This window comes from Chelonia mydas, chromosome 16 (assembly GCF_015237465.2).
Source record: "Chelonia mydas isolate rCheMyd1 chromosome 16, rCheMyd1.pri.v2, whole genome shotgun sequence".
Taxonomy (NCBI): Eukaryota; Metazoa; Chordata; order Testudines; family Cheloniidae; genus Chelonia; species Chelonia mydas.
The window spans coordinates 23120700-23138833 of record NC_057857.1 but is presented as its reverse complement, the minus strand read 5'-3'; the positions used below and the strand labels follow the sequence as shown (position 1 = coordinate 23138833).

The following is an 18134-nucleotide window of genomic DNA, read 5'->3' as shown; positions in this document are numbered from 1 at the left end:
TTACCTGCCATAAGCAACGTCATTTAGTGATCTCTGAGGAAGATGAGTGGTATTGCCTCCCATTTATAGAGGAAGAAAATTAGTGGGTGTTTATGCTAAAATGATCAGCAGTGAAATATTTAACTATTTAGATTTGAATTATCCTCATTGGGTTTCAGAGATCTCATTCCATATAGCTGAATGCCCAGGGCACATCTCAGAGTGACTATTTCACATTGTCTGTGGTGATAAATGACTGAATTTGCATTGATTTACACTGAGGATACAGTTGAAAGTTCTTGTGGCAACCAGGGGCTGGTGGCTTAATTTTTTAAATTAAAGCTTTTGATTCTAGAAAACAAATGTAGCACGTTCTGTAGAATTGTGGACTACAAAAGTCCCTAAATAGAGGGCACTTGGATATAGTATTACTACTTTAACTCAAACCCATAGCAGCTCTGTTTTTGCTTTGCTATATCAAGTGATGACTGACTCATAACACAGAGCATTTGCACGTGTGGGCCAGACTTTCAAAAGAACTCACTTCCCAGCTACTCCCACTCAAGTAGCAAAGTGGTCACAACATCAAAAGTGCTGAGGACCCAAAATGTTCTCAGTGACGTACTGCACACTTCAGAAAGTCTGATCCATAGCTTCTGTACTAAGCTCCAGTAAAGCCAGTAGCACTGCGGCTTTTATCGCCTTTGCATTCCAGTGCAACACATAATTTCAGGAACAAAGTGTAGATATGTACTTCTACACCCATTGTGGGTGTGTCAAACTGTTATGGATCTTTTTTCAAAGTAGCAGCCGTGTTAGTCTGTATCCACCAAAAGAAAAGGAGTACTTGTGGCACCTTAGAGACTAACCAATTTATTTGAGCATAAGCTTTCGTGAGCTACAGCTCACTTCATCGGAATCCATTGTGTTCATAAATGGAAAGTAAGCCTGGCTCTGAGGTATCCTGTACTGGTGAAAGGTAATGCAAAAAGCTGATCATGTAGTGAAAAATAACCCGAATTATCACTTGTCTTTATATTCATCAGGCGAGACTAGATGTCCCACCATGGTGTAGGGTGTGTGTGTGTGCGTGTGCCCCTCAGCTTCAGCTCTTGAGATATCCTTGGGCTGCTACACTGTTGCATATTTCCACTTCAGCAGTGTGTAAGGTTGGAATGTTTCTATTTAAATGTTTGTTTACGTTCTATATTCCAGAAGGGTTGGCATCTTAACTGCCTTCCTGCTGCTATCAATACTTAGGATTCCTGTGTTGCTTCCTGGTGTGTGGGAGTCTCTTTGCCAAGCCACAGATGCTTAATACAGATGTAGGTGTGAGATCCTTGTAAATTTTCAATGTTCTTGGCAACTGTTTGTGAGAGGGGGACAGTGTAACTTGCATGCTGTTCTGCCTGCTGATGTAGAAATACCCAACATCTGCTCAGAGTGCCATGTCCTAACTACCATAGCCTCTCTACACTTAGAAAGATGACGACCTTATGTAGCATTACTCAGACACTCAGAGCTGAGATCTTCAAAGTCCAATGCTATGTCACAGGTTCAGGCTAAGTTCATTTCTATGAGTAGCCTCCATATAGCCCTTCGATTAGCATAAGTGGGGACAAGGGCAATCAAAGGTCAAGAGAAGTTCAAAACAGCATAACTTTTTCTTGTTGGCCCTAATCCTGCAATGCTCACCAAGCTTTTCTTCATCATCGTGTTTACTATACAGCTGTAAAACTTGAAGAACAAGGCCTGGCCTAATACAAGGGAAGCTGGAAATCTAACAGTTTAAGAATAGATGGTATTGCTGCTTAAAACAGGAGAAATAATTGATTTATGTTATGGTACCCAATTAGGCTGTAAAATGAGAAACGCTTAAAGCAACCCTGTGGCTTAAAGGCAGCTCTTCGCTCTGATTTCTGTTCAGCAAATAGGAGGCACCGTAATAAAGGTCATCAGCTCCATGAGCTAAATTATTAATTCCTTTCATGCCACTTGGGCTTGTAAACAGTATATAATACAACAAAACAATCGGCACTGTTCGCTTATTGGCTAGAGAAAAGGTCATGGGGTAAGTAGTTGGACTGGCAACAGCTGTTCTTCTTAATCAAGCACATATTTTGTCCTTTTCATCATCTTTTAGAACAAACCGGTTTCCAAAATTTTAACTGTCTATAAATCCATATCTTCTCCACTTCACCCCCTCTTAGCTAAGCCGTTCTTAAAAGTTAAACATGTTGCATGTAATGAATTACAGGAGTACAAAGGTGGGGAGGAAGAACCAGCAATTTTGTATATTTAGGAGCTTTCTGTTGAAAATGGAGTTTTGTGGGTTTTTTGTTAGCTTAGTATAAATGATACATGCTTAAAATCCAACTCCCCTTGAGAAAGTGGAGTAAAATTTGTGCTTGTAAACAGCAGAGGAGAGTAAAACATTATTGAAATTAAAACTTTAAAGTGCATAGTTTATTATTTAAAAGCAATATCAGGAATTTGTTTTGCTCTGAACATCACTATGCTAATGGTACAAGAATAGAAATTTTGCTCTAAATGTTATGTTGTACAGAAAACCTGCAGATTTTCTGTGTATATAAGTTTGGCATGTAGTCCACTGGCTGAGCAGGACTAATTTTTTCACTGTTTATTGTACTACTATTTGTAAAATATCTGCAGCAATAATGTAATTGCTGCACATCTTTAAACTTGTTAGATGGAACAAAAGTGCACAACTGTACCTTAGCCTTAGTGTTCAAGGAAATCTACCACAAACCATAATTATCATTGTAACAAACTATTTAATGTTATATTTGAAGGTTATGAGAGCAATGTCATTGTGGCATTAAACTGAATAACCCGCAAAACTTGTTGACTTGAAAATCTAAAACCAAGATCCTCAAAGAAATGCATACCTCACTGCATTTGTCTTGTAAGAGGGGTAGTTTTAATCAAGTAAGCTTTCATATTGTAGAATGAAACTCCGTAAATTATTACAGATGTTTGCAGGTGTAGCTTACTGCCTTAAGTGAGGCAGTTATTCAGATGTCATTTCCCTTGTGTTGCTGACCACTTCTGAGCCTGTTCTCTGCCATCTGACTGACTCAGAAGGCAGCTGACCCCTCCTCCTGCAAACAGCAGCAGGTAACTTACAGATGGCCATCTGTTGACCCATTACTTTAGCCTTTTTGAAAGCTAAAGGAGTTGTCCCCATGCCAATTTAAATATTAGTGTGCACTTACCCCTCCAACATCTTCAGCGAATTGTCACTTTTATACTTGTGCTTAGGTTTTCATGTTACAATTCAGCAGTATATGAAGATACACAAACAACTGTAACAGGAGATGGTCTTAGATGAAACTCTTCCCAGTCATCTAACATAAATCAATATGTATTAAATTAGTTTATAGGTAACAAGAAGGTAAGGTATGGTTAGTGCACTTCCAAAGGGCCAACACTTCAGTCACTGAGAGGAGATGGGGACACACAAGGTAGAAAAAAACATAAGTTTAATATAAACTATCTAGAAAACTTGGAATACTGTTGCATAACATGAGCATGTGATCATTGAAACTGAAAATGTAGTATCACCAAGCAGTGTTCCAAAAGATTGGTGTCAGAAATGCCAGGAAGAATAAACTCAGATATAAATGAATACTCAGCAGATCTGGGCAGTAAAATGTCTCTCCTGTCCCCCATTGGAGTGTTGCAGGACGCCTTTGAGAACCCTAAGCTCCCACTAATAGTCTTCATCTTAACATTCTTTTGTCCATGGCTGCTGCTTCATATAATATGTTATCACTATTCTCATTCCATGTACTAAGACAAAGTAGGGGTATAAGCCAAACATTCTTGAGAAGTGAAGCTAGAGTTAAGTAGGGAATGAGGGGCAGCGTAACTACAGTGCTCTGCCCACAGTGCACATCTGCTGTTTCCTACAAGAATGGTCTGTTGTAAACGCTTAAACATTTGTAGCTGTAGTGTACCTCATTACTGTAGCATTTGGACACATTTCACATTACAAACAGATGTATAAACACCCACCAGGAGCAGCAATACTGTCTGTCTTCAATCGTTTTAGTCCACCAGCGAATAAATTGGAAAAATAGGAAGATAAAATGCAGGAAAGACTTGGCCAGATACAGACCCTTGTATTGTGTTATGAAGGTATGCTGCCAGGAGTGAGTTCTAATGGTTCAGGAATGTAGTGTTGTATATTGCTGCATTGCGTTTGGTTTTACGGATAGATATGGGACATAATCTACCAGCAAGAAAATTGATAATCTTGAGATTCTCCTGCTTGCTGGCCTTAGGAGATCATGGGGATGTGAAGAAGAGACAAATTCAAATGATAACTCTATAAAAGCAGAGTCACAAACCTGTATATCCAGACCATAATGAAAAGGTAAAATATAGGAAGTATTACTGGGGGGCGGGAAGAAATATGATACAATGCCTGGGAATCCTGGACTTGCTTTTCAAAAACAAATCCCTGTTGACAGTGATTTCTAAAGTGAGGCTAGAAGGCTTTATCTGATCTATGATCACAACTGAACCTATTTCTGGTAGATGGGTCCTTCCCAGATGTAAACTTCTCCAAAGTTAGGGCTCCTGTCTGGAGTTAGACCCATCTCTAACCTTGGAGCCTCTTTCCTAGCATAGGGTAAGAAATAAGTCTAGCTTCCTCTCCCAGCTGTATAATAATCTTCTATATCTGATACAAGCTCAGGGCTTCCTTGTACTGGAGGGAAACTACTTCTGGTTAAGCTGCTGATCAAATGTTGGGAGAGGGCCCCTGCATTATGCAGTGTTTTGAAGGGGATCTCTTTTCTGATAAGAATCCTTTTGAAGGGGCTCCAGATCTTGTTTGGATCTCATCTTCTTGACCCTTTCTGCCATTTCTAGTACTGACCCATTTCAGAGGTTAATATGTAGAATTTAAAACTGATGGAGCCTAGAGTTTAGGAATTCTTTGCAAACTGATGAAAACATAGTTGTTTTCAGAGACAGTTACAAATGCCTGTTATCTGATTAGAGAAATGAATGCTTTAACAAGCAGGTCTGGAAACAATAGCACATGTGGGTATGGAAGGTAGAAATCTCTTAAAGAGGATGGAAGGTAAAATAATATTACTTAAATAAAAATCCTAACTGGAGTGCTAGTGTGTCTTGGTACATTGATGAGATATTAATAAAATGACATGAAGAAATACAGTAAAGGTAACTTTCTGCTGTAGAATAAACATTTAAAAATACATGACATTGACAAACTAAATATAAGGTGTATTTGTGCTTGTATGTTTATTATCGGGAGAGTGGCATTGGCTGCTACAGCACTTTCAGTTGCGTAACTGTTTTCACCCAACCTGTTTCCAGAGGCTTATGACTCGATGAAATTTTCCAGTCTTGGTCTCGGCCCAAAGGCAGGGTTGGTGGTGTGGTGTGTAGTTTTTATTCTTCTGTTTTTTTGTTTTTGGTCTTTTTGTGTGTGCAAACTTGGAGTAAAACTGGTTCAGTTGTTTAAGTTATTAGTAAAGAGTGAAATACTTTCTCCATGTGAAAGAATTGTTGAGCTTCCTTTTGACTACTTTTAGCCCAGCACTTTCTACTGCAGAAAGTTAAACTTGCATTGAAATAGCCACAATTGATTTTTCTGGAAACATTTGGTTTGCATAAGATAAAGCTATGACCCTCTCACAGGATGTGTAGTAAGTCCATTTTGATACTTTTATTAAGGTCAAAGAGTAGAGTTAAGACACTGCATGCATGTGTGGCATACTGATGGGGTGAAATGGTTAGGGTGGGCTGCTACATTTTTGTAAAGTTTAAGATGGCTTTGTACAACAAGTTTTCAGAAGGGCAAACTTAACTCCTAAGGCGTTCCACAGTTTTGACGTTTCTCAGATTTTTGTGCAAGTCTTGTAATACTTTTTTTTATTCAAACCCCAGCGCCTGAAGTCATGTGATGCTCCCTTTTCAAATGAAAGTGACTAAATTTCTAGGTATTTAAATAGAGAAGCTTGAAAACATGAATCAGGCACAACTGAGCATTGCAGTGATGTCTGCTTGAGTCTGCATTCTGGGGTTAGTAGGGTAAGTGCAGTCTTCCTTCCAGCTACTTCAGTGGCTTCCCTCCAAAGTCTCTCAAAACCAGGCATATAAAAATCCCACAAATACATTATTTTTAATATAATTTTTAAGCCAATGTCATGACTTTTGGGGTGTGACTGATGATGAAAATTTAAGATTGCAATTTGCTTTCACTGGTGGTAAACTATATATAGTTGAGATTATGGAATTTAGCTGCTTGTTGTAAATTGGCAACATTGCAGAGTAAAGGTACTCTTTGTATCTTTATTTTATTTTTTTTTTAAAAACTGAGAATCTAGAAAATTCCATCCAAAAAGCTACATTTCCAAGAATGTTCAGGTTGCATAAATAAGCATTCAAGTGTCGAAATACCAAAGTTAATGTTACAATATTTTAAATATTTTATGCCCATGCATACATATACAACATGGCAGCATACATGTGTGTAATGTCTCAATTTGGAGATCTGTCAATTTTGGGGGGATTTAGGGAGGAAAAAAATAATACTCAAATTTGTTTTCTCAGATATAACAAAATTTAAATTAGCCTTTATATGCAACTGTCTAATACGATGAAAAGGGGGGATGGACAGATGGACATATGAGTGTAAACATACATTTATTTAACTTTCAAAATTAAATACGGCAATTTCTATTTTAAAGAAATGCAAGTGTCTAAACAGTTTTTTTTTCTTATTAGCTACAGATGTCGAACAGATGAGTTTCTCATCACCTGTGCTTCCCATGAACTCTGTGGGCAGTAAGTACCTTTCTTTCTCACATGACCAGGTTGCATTTCTTTTTCATTGACAGCTTTGTTTGTTTTGAGGTTGCCAGTGAATTGAAATAGTACTTCAGTGTAGAAGTTTTGAAGAGCAATGCAGTAAAAAAAAATGTTCACTTAAGGAGCATGGCATTCCACTTTCAGGAAGAATTCTCCCCCTCCCCCAACAAAAGTGCCCTCGACCTGATCTGTACTGAGTGTTGCCATCATAGCTATGTCAGTTATGTGCATGGATTTTTTTTTTTTACACCTGATATAGCTATGCTGGAAAAAACCTTAGTGTAGATTCACTTGATCTGGTACAACACTTCTATACCAATATAACTGCATCCACCCTATAGAGTTTGCTGGCTTAACTAGCAGTACTCTTCCCATGTAGATGGGGTCTTATCTGCAGACGTTCTCCTAGTCATGCAGACCAGGATTTTCAAAGGAGATGAAGGGAGCTGGTGCCCAGGCTTAAGTGATAGTGGATTTGGGGCATTTTTGAGAATCTTAGCTTCAGGACTTTCAGAATCCAGTTACTTCACTAGTAATGGCTTATTTTTCGTCTCCATCTAGTGGTAATTAGTATATCTGAGGACTAAATGTAAGTAATCCACTAGGTGGCAATAAGTCCTTATCAGAGACCAGAGTTTATAGGTGTAAACTCTAAATATCTAATTCTAAACAGAGGCAGCAATTCAGTGCAGATTTCTCCTGCTTAAAGACAATGTATTTAATTTGTTGGAAACTCCCTGGGGCATTCTCAAAATAGGTAAACAATTAACTGGCAGTTCATTTAGAAGATAATGTTCAAATAAGTTTCAGGGGCAACCACGTAAACCCAGAGGTTCAAAGTCCAGAGATGCTTTGTCTCCTTGACCTCATTGTGCTGGGGGATTGCACCTGCTTGCACCCTAGAAACCATTTAAATCTTTGAAGAAGCTTTCACATAGTGATGTAGTTTTTGGAGAGTATTTTAGCTATAATTATTTTTGGTGGCTTGAGCATTTAACATATGCTCCTACAGCCTGCGTTTCAAAAGCATATGTGCAATTGCTTGCTTACTTGGTCTATATAATTAGTGATTGCCTGGACAAATCAGATTTTTGTGTGCAAGTGGTAAGGTCTGCATCTTGATTGTTTGCAAATACAAATTGACAGTTCTACACATGTAGTTGTAGTAACTGCATGTGCAAATTAGGTGCACAAACTGAATGTGCATATTTTTGAAAATCAGCTATGATGATTTTAACAAAATAGTTTAACATTAAATCTTTGTTGCCCAGCATTACTTAGATTTATAGGTGTCACATCTCCTTAAGGCACAAAGTGTATTAAGGTAAATGTTATTTTGTATAATGGCCTAGCATCTGGATATATTTGCTGAATGCTCAAGGTAAGGCTGCCTAATAGCAAGAATTGAACTATGGCTTTCACATTTTTTGCATCGTGGTATTATGGCGATGTGCTTGTCAACACTTGATAGTCATCTGTTTTTCTTAGTTGATGAAATGGAGAAGGCTTCCTTCTTCGCTGCTTCTTTATGAAATCCTTTCAGGACTTTCAGAATTACATGAATGCAGAAGAAAACTCCAAGTTCCCAGATACTTGTTTATGTATCCAATACTTTTATTTAAGGTCTGCAGAGCACGCACTTTATCCTTGGCTTTTTGCAGCTTATTGTGCCAGTGGGCCATCATTTTGCTGTGACTCTCCTGGCTTATTAGGCATTTGTTTCAGATTTTTGTTTTACTCAGTGTCACTGACTAAATTATTTTTACTAATGCATCTTTGCAGCTGAGATGAACATGCTTTGTGTTGTGTTGGGATTGCATCTCTTCTGCTCTACCTCAACGGGCATACAGAACTGTCACTGTACACTGACCATAATTTCTTTATCGAAAGCACTAGTGTGTGTGCTGTCTTCATTTCATTGTAGGTCAACATTGTTTACAACATCACTGACAATGTCTAAAGGGAACAGTTGTATTTTGAATGAAGATCCTCCAAATTTTCTACAGAAAGCTGTTCAAAATTGCACAAGGGCAAAAACTGTATCGAAAACCAGGAATCTTCTGTTTGTTTTTGACCTTCTTGAATTTTTAAATATGTGAAAACATGCCTACTCTCCAGCTGAGACCTTGCAGGCTGCTTTTTGTAAAATCATGCTGAAGTATTTATACCACTATAAGTCCTTGAAAATAGGGTGTTTCACGGGAGCTGTACTGAGGTGGTGGTGGTGTCAAAATGGAGGTGGTTACATTAAGTGAGCAGGGCCTTTCAGTGTCTGAGGCTTGGGGAAAGAAGATCCTTTAAAACTCTAATTCTGCAGAATTCCATCTGTGCTTATCTTTACACCTGAGCAGTCCCATTGGGTTCAATGAGGATATTCATGTGTGTAAAATTAATCACATGCATTAGCTCTGACCCTGCAAAGAATTAAGATTCCAAATACTGTTAGAAGCATTTGAAAAGAATTTGTGAAAACAATCCAGCAGTACTTTCTAGTTTCCTATACCCTTGGGACGTATTTTGCTTCAGAGAAATTCCAGCCAAAGGGAAATACAGTCTGTGCCTTTAAAAAGAGCAGTGCCTTCCATTCTGCTGCCGGAGAAACAGGCCCTTTCAAGGATCTTAAACCTTTAAAAGAAAACAGTGTTTGTTTTTTTGTGGGTGTGGTAGAGGAGTGTGTTTTGACTCATGTTTGAGATATGAAAGGACAAAATGGTCAGAATTCTTTTGTGGGGTGCGGAGGGGATTGTGAAAGTCTGCTCATCTGTGTTTAGACAAATGATTCTATAAGATTGCAGGACCTTCAGGTTCAGGCAATTTAACAGATCACAGATAAGACAAGTGCTGCGTCCTTTACTAATGTCTTACCAGGTGACTAGATTTCACCTAGTTCTAAGTAAACTAGCTATCCTTGATATAAAATTCTAGAAAAGTAAGCACAACAGGAACTCCAGTCTGTTTCAGGATGGTCATTCATGTTCTAGGAAATGAAATGGTAATATGAACAACTACGGTATATTATGCTCTGTTTTCACTGGCTAGTTGGTAAAGCCTTTGACCATGTGTCACTTCCCCAGAAAAGCCAGGCTGGGAGTGGCCACACCTGTGAACACCTCGCCATATCAGTCTGTCACCAGCAGCTGCAAGAAGGTTTGAGACCTGCTGCTCAGATCAACAAGAAAACAATACAAATAATCCCCTTTTGGTTTTAATATTTGGCTGATTGGATTCTAAGGGTTACTGGGCTGCTACTTAGCTTTAGGAGCTCTGCGGCAAGCTTCTTGCAGACATCCCTTCTAATAAGGTAGCTGGCTCCAGCTTTCTGGGCAGGTTTCTCTGCTTGGAGCACCTCAGAAACAACCAGAGGAGTAGAGAAGCAGGCAGAAGGGTGCAAAAATGCCTAGGCTACCTGGGATTGAGCTGTGTCCCTCCATTTTATTGCTTTCTTCTGAACAGCCAGCTCTGGAGGGACAAAAGGGAGAGCCTTTCAGACAGTTAGTAGGTGGTAAGGGCCTTTTGGTCTATTATTTCTGAACGCTTTCCCACTCTCCCTTAAGGTGTGAGTCAGCCCTTATGTGACTGTCTTGTTGACTGTGGTCATGTGGTTGCATATGTAACATTGCCTTGCTCATTATGGTATTCAGTGGAACAACAGGTATGCTCCACGTGAAGGCTTCCCTTATCTTTTCCTTGAGCAGGGGCTTAGGAAACCTCTATAAAGTTCAAGGAGCTCACTTAGAGATCATCTCAAGAGTGAACCTTTCAAATATTACTTATTTCTATAGCATAGCAGCTTGTGTGTGTTTCCCTTCAGATTTCTCTTCAGTGATATCTCAGGACACAGAAGCCATTCTCCTTCTGTCTTATGCAGAAGGGGGAGGGAACCCTGTAAGGGCAGGGTACACACAGTGTTGAAGGCCTGAGATTTAACAACCTTTATTAGCACAGAACCACTACCCCTTGAAATTCCAGCCCATGAAGGGAACCATTTCATTCAAGTGTACTGGAAGAACAGACCTCCAACACAGTATCAACTGATCATGGTCAGAGTGCAATCAGTTATGTCCTAAGAGCTAACTTCATCCCTGATAAGCCAAGATGTACCTGTGAAAGTGTTGCAAGATATCAGTGGCCTTGATCAACAAGAAAAGGTACCAGATCCTCAACCATGCTATCATCAAGTACGCAGAGTCTACTGAGGACAGTTGCATCAGCCAGAATTACCATGCTTGGTGGTATCACTCCAGGCATCGTGTAATGAAGTGCCCAGATCTGGTTCAATCCTGTGAATTCACAAATCTCTGGGGCAGCCCCGTGGGTGGTGCCAGGTGGGGTCAGGGCATCCACCCCTTTGCTCCTTGATGGAGAGCTTGAGAGCACAGTGTGCTCAGATATTTTTGTCCATTTTGGAGACAGGGCTGAAGCACACAATGCTGTTTCTAAATGTCATGAGCAACTGAAGGAAGACCAGATCTCTGTGACATTGACTTTTCTCATAGTCAAGCCACTTCATCTTCAGGATCTGGTGCTGACCGCACATATGGAATGCCTCTAGCCACTCCAAGTCTGACTGTAAGAGGTTTTAGGTTTCTGACCCATATAGCAATACAAGTACTGTAGTATGCAGGGTTGATAGACCCTGAACTTTGTCTCAGCACAAACATGTTTTTGCATCCATTAGCAAGCCTTGGACTTCATGTAGAAGGTGGCAAGCTCTGTTTGTCAAATGTCCAGTTTGCTGCAACTGCTGAACTCTGCTTCATCAACACTTTCCATGGTACATGACCCCCCGTCGATTCTGGTGGCCCAGCTCCAAGGGTTCTGGAGCTTGGTCTTCTGCCCTGAGATGTTCAACCCCATGGTATAGGCAATGTCTTGGGGGTGGGCCTTAAATTCTGTGAAACCATACTCTGGGTGTCTAATATTCTCTTTTCCTGGACGAAGGATAGAAGGGAAGGGAGAATTTTCTGTATTCTCAAGCATTAAAAATAAGTAGGTAATAAGCTTTGTAGCAGATGGTTAAGCAGGCAAAGGATAGTGTAGTGTATATCCCAAATTCTTCAAGTGGCGGTTCAGGCTGTGTCTTGTTCATCTGTCATCGCTCTCTCCCGGAGGAGGACCTGTTTTCAGCAAAAGTCTTTTCCCAAATGGAGATTAATAGGCGGTAGCTACAGCTTGTTCTCCCATGGCCAAAAGAATGACTGGTTTTTTCTGTTCATAATGTTCTCCAGGACAATTAAATAAAAAGTAAACGGCAGAAATGAGCTGGAATGTCCCTGCATTGTCCAGAGATCCTGGTTCTCTTGTATCCAATTCAGGAGGCAACCACCACTAAGTTCGACCTAGCCCACAAGAAGGCTCTGTTCTCAGGGGTCAAATTCCCCATGCAAACCCAGAGTAATTAATCTACCTACAAGATATTTAAGAGGTATCAATTTAAATAGGATATTCAGCTGTTTTTATCTTCATTCTTGAGAAAGTATTCTATAAACAGAGCATCTTCAAGGTCTGTAAATGAGGAATAGTGCTAAGTCATTGGTATGGATGAATCTAATCAAGACAGGGAACACGTCTTGTTTGGAGTTCTTATAATAAAGTCTTAGTATGGGCCAAAATCTCAGATGCTCTAAAATCAAAGTGGTAGACATTTCTAGCTCGCTAGAGATGGCAGGAGTGTCTTCTTAACCAGACACACTATTTCCTAGAGCTCTCTTGCTTTTCAATGCTACACCAATGAGATCTTCCTCTTGGGACCTAAATCTTGTATTAAATGCCCTGTCTAAAGCATCCTTTTGATTTCTTGTAAAAAATGCACTTAGATTTTTTTTATCTTTAAATGTTGTCATCCTAGTTTCAATATCTTTGGCAGAGTGTTTTCAGAGGGTAAGATCTTATTGTGGAACAGCAGTCCCACAACTCTCATGATAGCAAAGTTGTGCTAGGATTTGACAGTCTTGATTCCCCAAACAAACCTAATTAAAAGAAATTTTGTCTTCCATACTTTTCTGCCCACATGCAAAAGACCATTAAAATAAATTAAATCCTAATCAGTGGAACAAAAATAAAAAAACTGCCCCACCTATGGCGTACTCTTGCTGTCAAGAGAGCTCCAAAAATCAATATTTTAATGCTAAGTTCCCAATTCAGAAAAATCTCTAGCTCTGTTGGCCTGCAATATCTATCATAAATAAATGGGGGGTGGAGGGGGAGAGAAGCTGCCAAGTGGCACACTTCAGAAGCATTCAAAGGTAGAAACTGCATTCCCCTTGAACATTTGGGCTCATTCATTCAGAGCCATGGAAGCCTCCTGGCCTGAATGATCATTTAAAACATAGAGATGTGTGGGGTGGCCAAATGGTCATGTTTACATACCTTCAGGAAGTTTTAAAAATTAAGGGTATAGTCCCTGCTGTTGGAGGGAGGGCTCTGCATCCTATGCTTACTCAGTACATTGATACATGTTTTTAAAAAGTCTAGCCCATTCATCCTTTGTTTCTCGCCCTGGTGACATGCTGCTGTTCGACATCCCATTGTGATGGATCTGTAAAATAGGGAAATTTAACTGAAAATTTCCTTTCTTCTGGCAGGAAGTCTGCTGATCCAACATACCTGGCACAAAGATTATAGTTCTGAGGAAGGCTTAAACTGTCAGTCTCCTCAATCTACTGTACAGGCTCTAATCTATGTATATAAATAAAATGTCTTTCACTGGGATGAAATTTGAACTTCCTCTGCAGTTGGAAGTGATTGAGTTTTTGTTCGTTACCAGGCCGACAGCTCTGTTAGGTGACAATTGGGGGAGTATCTTGCTGTGAAGAGCCCTTAGCTGCTGGAGTTCACAGTGCATTCACCAGCAATTCCATGGAGTCTCATTGGGATGGAGAAAGTGTTACTGCAACTCAATTTATGGGAGGGAAAATATATTTTTGGGGAGTGGTGCTACAAAACATGTGTGACTACAAGCAGCCACCTGTATTCTTGTCTGGAACCCTAATATCGTTTTTGTAGGGCTTTTATAAATGGTTTTAATTATTCAAAATCAAAACTGTTGGATTTTCTCATTACTGCATCTCCTAAAAAAAACCCAAAAACCTGTTGCTGTTCACTTGCCGTGAAGTGGAGTCTTGTCTTGAGTCTGTCTGGCATTCTTTCTTGGTGCAGTAGATGAAAACCTCTCAACACTTCTTTAGATGCGAGATTCATAGGTAACATTTCAAAACTAGTTGTGATGTTTGGAAAAATATTCTAGTGTGGCATTTAACACTTAAAAAGTTAATCAATTTATCATTCTTATACTTCACTTTTCTGTCAATATGCTTTACACAGGTCTCATTTCTCTTCAAAAACACCTTTCTTAATGCACAGCAGCATACATATAGTGCAAGATGTACAGTACTTTAATGCTGTGTGTCAGTGAGAAATCCAGACCTATACAGAACTGTATGAGCAACAGTTTATTTTGGTCATATCCCATACTTTGTGTTTCATATGTATGGTGTGGGGTATTCCCCTCGTACTTCTCTTGAAGCAGCATGTTGCTTGAAGATAGCTGATTGGGAGAACTGCTTCAGTTCAGTCTACTTGTGAAAAGGATCCTGAGAGAAGTGTCTGCCTTTTGTGTGCAGGCTGAAGTCTGGAATCTGGCATGTTGAGGGCTGAAGGATTCTATTTACACTGCATCAAAAAGTATGAAAGGAGCCTCTTGCTTTCAGTGTTACATGAGAATTTGTCTGAAGGGTTTTAAACAAAATAGTTCATACTTTCAAATAAACATACCTACGTTCAGTTATGGGGTCTGCTCTCTGCAAGGGTTACAATGGCTCCTTTCATCGAAAAATTGCCGTTGTTTATAAACATTAAACCTTACAACCTCCTTGGCAGCTAGTTGGTAAATTTCATGCAGAGAGACAGATGGAGCCTAAGTGACTTACCTTGATGTTCCTCAGTGAGCCAGTGGCAGAACCGGGAGTCCTGATCCATCCTGTGCTGTTACCACTAGACACAGCTTTAAAAATACAGTAATCCAAACTGTAGCCCTTATTGAACAGAAAATATGAGCCATCTTTTCTTGGCTTGAACACTTGCATGCATTTGCAGTCTCTTAGATATCTGGTCCGCAGTTTGCATTCATTGATCAGTGAGTTGATACAAACTAAAACCCACCGACAGCAATGAATGTTGATTGCAGCCATTAGATGCTTAAGCTGTGCAGTAGTATTTCTTCAGATACAGTCCAGTCCCCCCTCCATTTTTGCATGGAGTAATTCATAAAACATCAACACTGTCCCAACTTGTATTTAGCTCAGACACTGATTACCATCCCAAGACCTGAAGAGGAGCTCTGTGAAGCTTGAAAGCTTGTCCCTTCCACCAAAAGATATTGGTCCAATAAAAGATATAACTTCACTTACCTTGTCTCTTCAGTCTTCCAGGACACACAAATATTATTCCAATAAAGGTCTTATTACCTTGGTACAGTGTGTAAAGTACACATAGATGGAGAAAATAGAAGGACAATTAACTAGTTCTAAAGTCTATGCAAAATGGAGTAATTTACCCTTGTGTGGATAATAATAAAAAAAAAAAATTTTGCACAACCGTTTTATTTTTGTGCCACAGATCGTTCAGGCATCTACTTACCTGCATTGTCTGAATTCTCCTAAGGCTTGAAAATTAGATAAATTCTCTTAATGTTTGCTCTGTTGCATTTAAGAACATAGGGTGGCACTTTCAAATACACCTGAATAATTCAGGTGCCTAAATCCCGTTGACTTTAAATGAGATGTGTGCTCATAAGGAATTTAAAGCGTTTTTTGTTTAAATCCCACCCATTGTGTCTCCACTTTTTGGCTACTAAAAAATCTTGGATGATCACAGCTGCATTTATATATGCCAACTACTCTCTAAGTTCAGTTTATCCTTTCAGACTAGCCATTTCAGAAGGCCAGAGTCTGGCCAGCTAAAGATTCTTATAGGACTGATCTGTACTAGAAATGCTTGCTAGTACAGCTATTCTGCAAACTGTCCTGATGCAGATACACCTTGTCCTGGCAAAAGTGCTTCTGTTGGTTATTCCAGTTCCCCAGAGTTATAATGGCAAAAGCACTTCTTTTGATGATATAACGGTCTACACTAGGGCTTTTGCAAATGTAGAAATATAAAAAAAAAAATCACACCCCATCTGACACTAATACACTGGCAAAAGCTTTGTGTGTAGATCTGGCCTTAATTGACAGCTATAGGTCAGTTGACCCCTTTTTTAAAACAAAATAAAGGGGACTGGCTAATATGCTTTTGGAAAAGGGTCTGACAATGATGCTTAACTTAATCATGGAAGTCTTGTGATGCATACTTGGGAAAGGCACACACTGCTTTTGATGAAAAATTTGCTCTTCTGTCTTCTTTACCAGAAGTTTGGAGTAAAACACATTTTTCTGAGACTTCATACCTTAAAGGTATAAAGAATATGGATGTCTTATCACCACGATAGCCTAAAACTCCAAGAATAAGTGTTCGTTTTTTTGTGAGGATGCTGCATAGCCGCAAAGACAAACATCCTCCAGAATTTGCTCCATAATTCCTAGCCTGTTTCAGTTTTAAAACATAGTTTTTCTTTAAAAAGGGGGGAGGGGCAGTAAAAGATTTAGTTTAATTTTTGTTGGATCTTCAGTTGCAAAGTTCTGTAAGGCACAGCCTGCAATGCTAGACAAAGTGCATTAATGTTAAGATTGTTAGGTTAAAAACTAGATTTATACCAAAGTAATCTCTTTATTGGCTTCCATAATTCTTGCAAAAATAACCCTTTCCCTCCCACCCAGCCACCCACCCTCTCTGTCTCTCTTATTTTAAAGCATTTTGTGGGTACAGTGCTATATATGACATTCCAAGCCAGGTGGACAGGGTGCCCTGTGTCTGGTTATGTTTGCTGAGATGATTTTACGTTTAACTATCCCATGAAACGAGCTGAACTTTCTTCCCTATACAGTTGTCCTGTCACAGGACAAGATGGAGGGACAGCTGGGTTTAGTAATATGGAATTCAGTATTCTTGGTTTATACTTCCGGTGAGCAGTTGGTGAGGATTAGAGGAAGCAGGTTCACTAGAGCAAATTAAATGACATTCCAAAGCTTTTCCAGCGAAGCTCAAATTGCCAGCCGAAATGGGAAGTAGGTTTCCATTCTGAACTAGCTTGCATCACATTCCTTTTAGAACAACATTCTCAAATTTCGTTTCCAAATTTTACTATTCAGTTGTAGACATGTTATTGCTTCTGTATAGCTGTGTGCAAAGCTTCCCATTACTTTCACTCAGACTTTCTTTTGTTGAAATCCTGCTTAATGTGTTTAAAAAAACAAAACAAAAATGTAACAGTTGAATGTTTAAAACCGAAGACATTCTTTTAAAAAATACATAAATACTTGTAAGGGTGGCGGATGGTTAAGGGATCTCAACTAATCTTTGTTCACAATGTCACAATGTAAAATGTATAAATCATGGCCTGTTAATAGCAACCAAATGTGATATATGAAAGTTCAAGTTTTCCATTTAGCAATGTGTCTGTGATAAACCTCAAGGTACAGTCAACGGTCGATGGTTTTTTCTAATTCTCAAACTCACCGACAGCGTTGAATGTTCACTGAAGCTATCTGAAGGCTGCTACGTGCATACATACACTCTACATAGTTTCCATGCATCTGTTTTCCCTGGACCAGCAATGGAAACACTGCTGAGGGCTCTGCATTCTTTATTGCAAGGTCTTAAAATACTTATAGCAGTATTTTAATTATGAAAGGGAACTGTGTAGCTAAGGGCTAATGAATTGCAGGCATGTAAGACTGCAGTTCTTTATACAAAGATGACTTGGGCTACTGCTTAGAATGGCTCTGGATGTTCTAATTTGTCACTGTACAGTAAACAAATGTCCTTTCTTACGCAATTAAGAAGTCTAAATATTTAAATAGGGAAGTACTTAATGTATTTTGGGCTTCTTTTTAAAGTTCATTTATATTTTAAAAAAAATAATCTATAAACCAAACTCAGGATGGGGGAAAAAACCCAGCTCTTTTCTTTATTTTCATTGAAGGATACATACACATCTGACTCAGTTCTTTGGCGAACTTTTTGTTCTGTTCCTTTTAAAACACATTCTATCTTTAGTGACTGTGGAGGACTGAATTGAGAGCTCTGCAGCACACATCAATATCAATTTGTTTGTCTACGTGCTCTACTACAAATAACATGAAATGGGGGAGGGAAGGGAGAGACTGATCACTGCCTCAGCAGTTGCTTAA

At 39.2% G+C, this 18134-nt stretch overlaps 1 protein-coding gene across 5 annotated transcripts in view; it reads left to right on the top strand.

The window, feature by feature from the left end:
* Positions 1 to 18134, top strand: part of NR6A1 (nuclear receptor subfamily 6 group A member 1) — a 189246-nt gene that overhangs the window by 37854 nt on the left and 133258 nt on the right. For 4 of the 5 annotated variants that reach the window (XM_043530315.1, XM_037879721.2, XM_037879720.2 and 1 more), the window contains exon 3: positions 6763 to 6822. The exons of the other annotated variant lie outside the window; for it this stretch is intronic. In XM_043530315.1, the coding sequence (XP_043386250.1) occupies positions 6763 to 6822 (60 nt within the window). The remainder of the gene's footprint in view (positions 1 to 6762; positions 6823 to 18134) is intronic. 5 annotated transcript variants of the gene reach the window in all.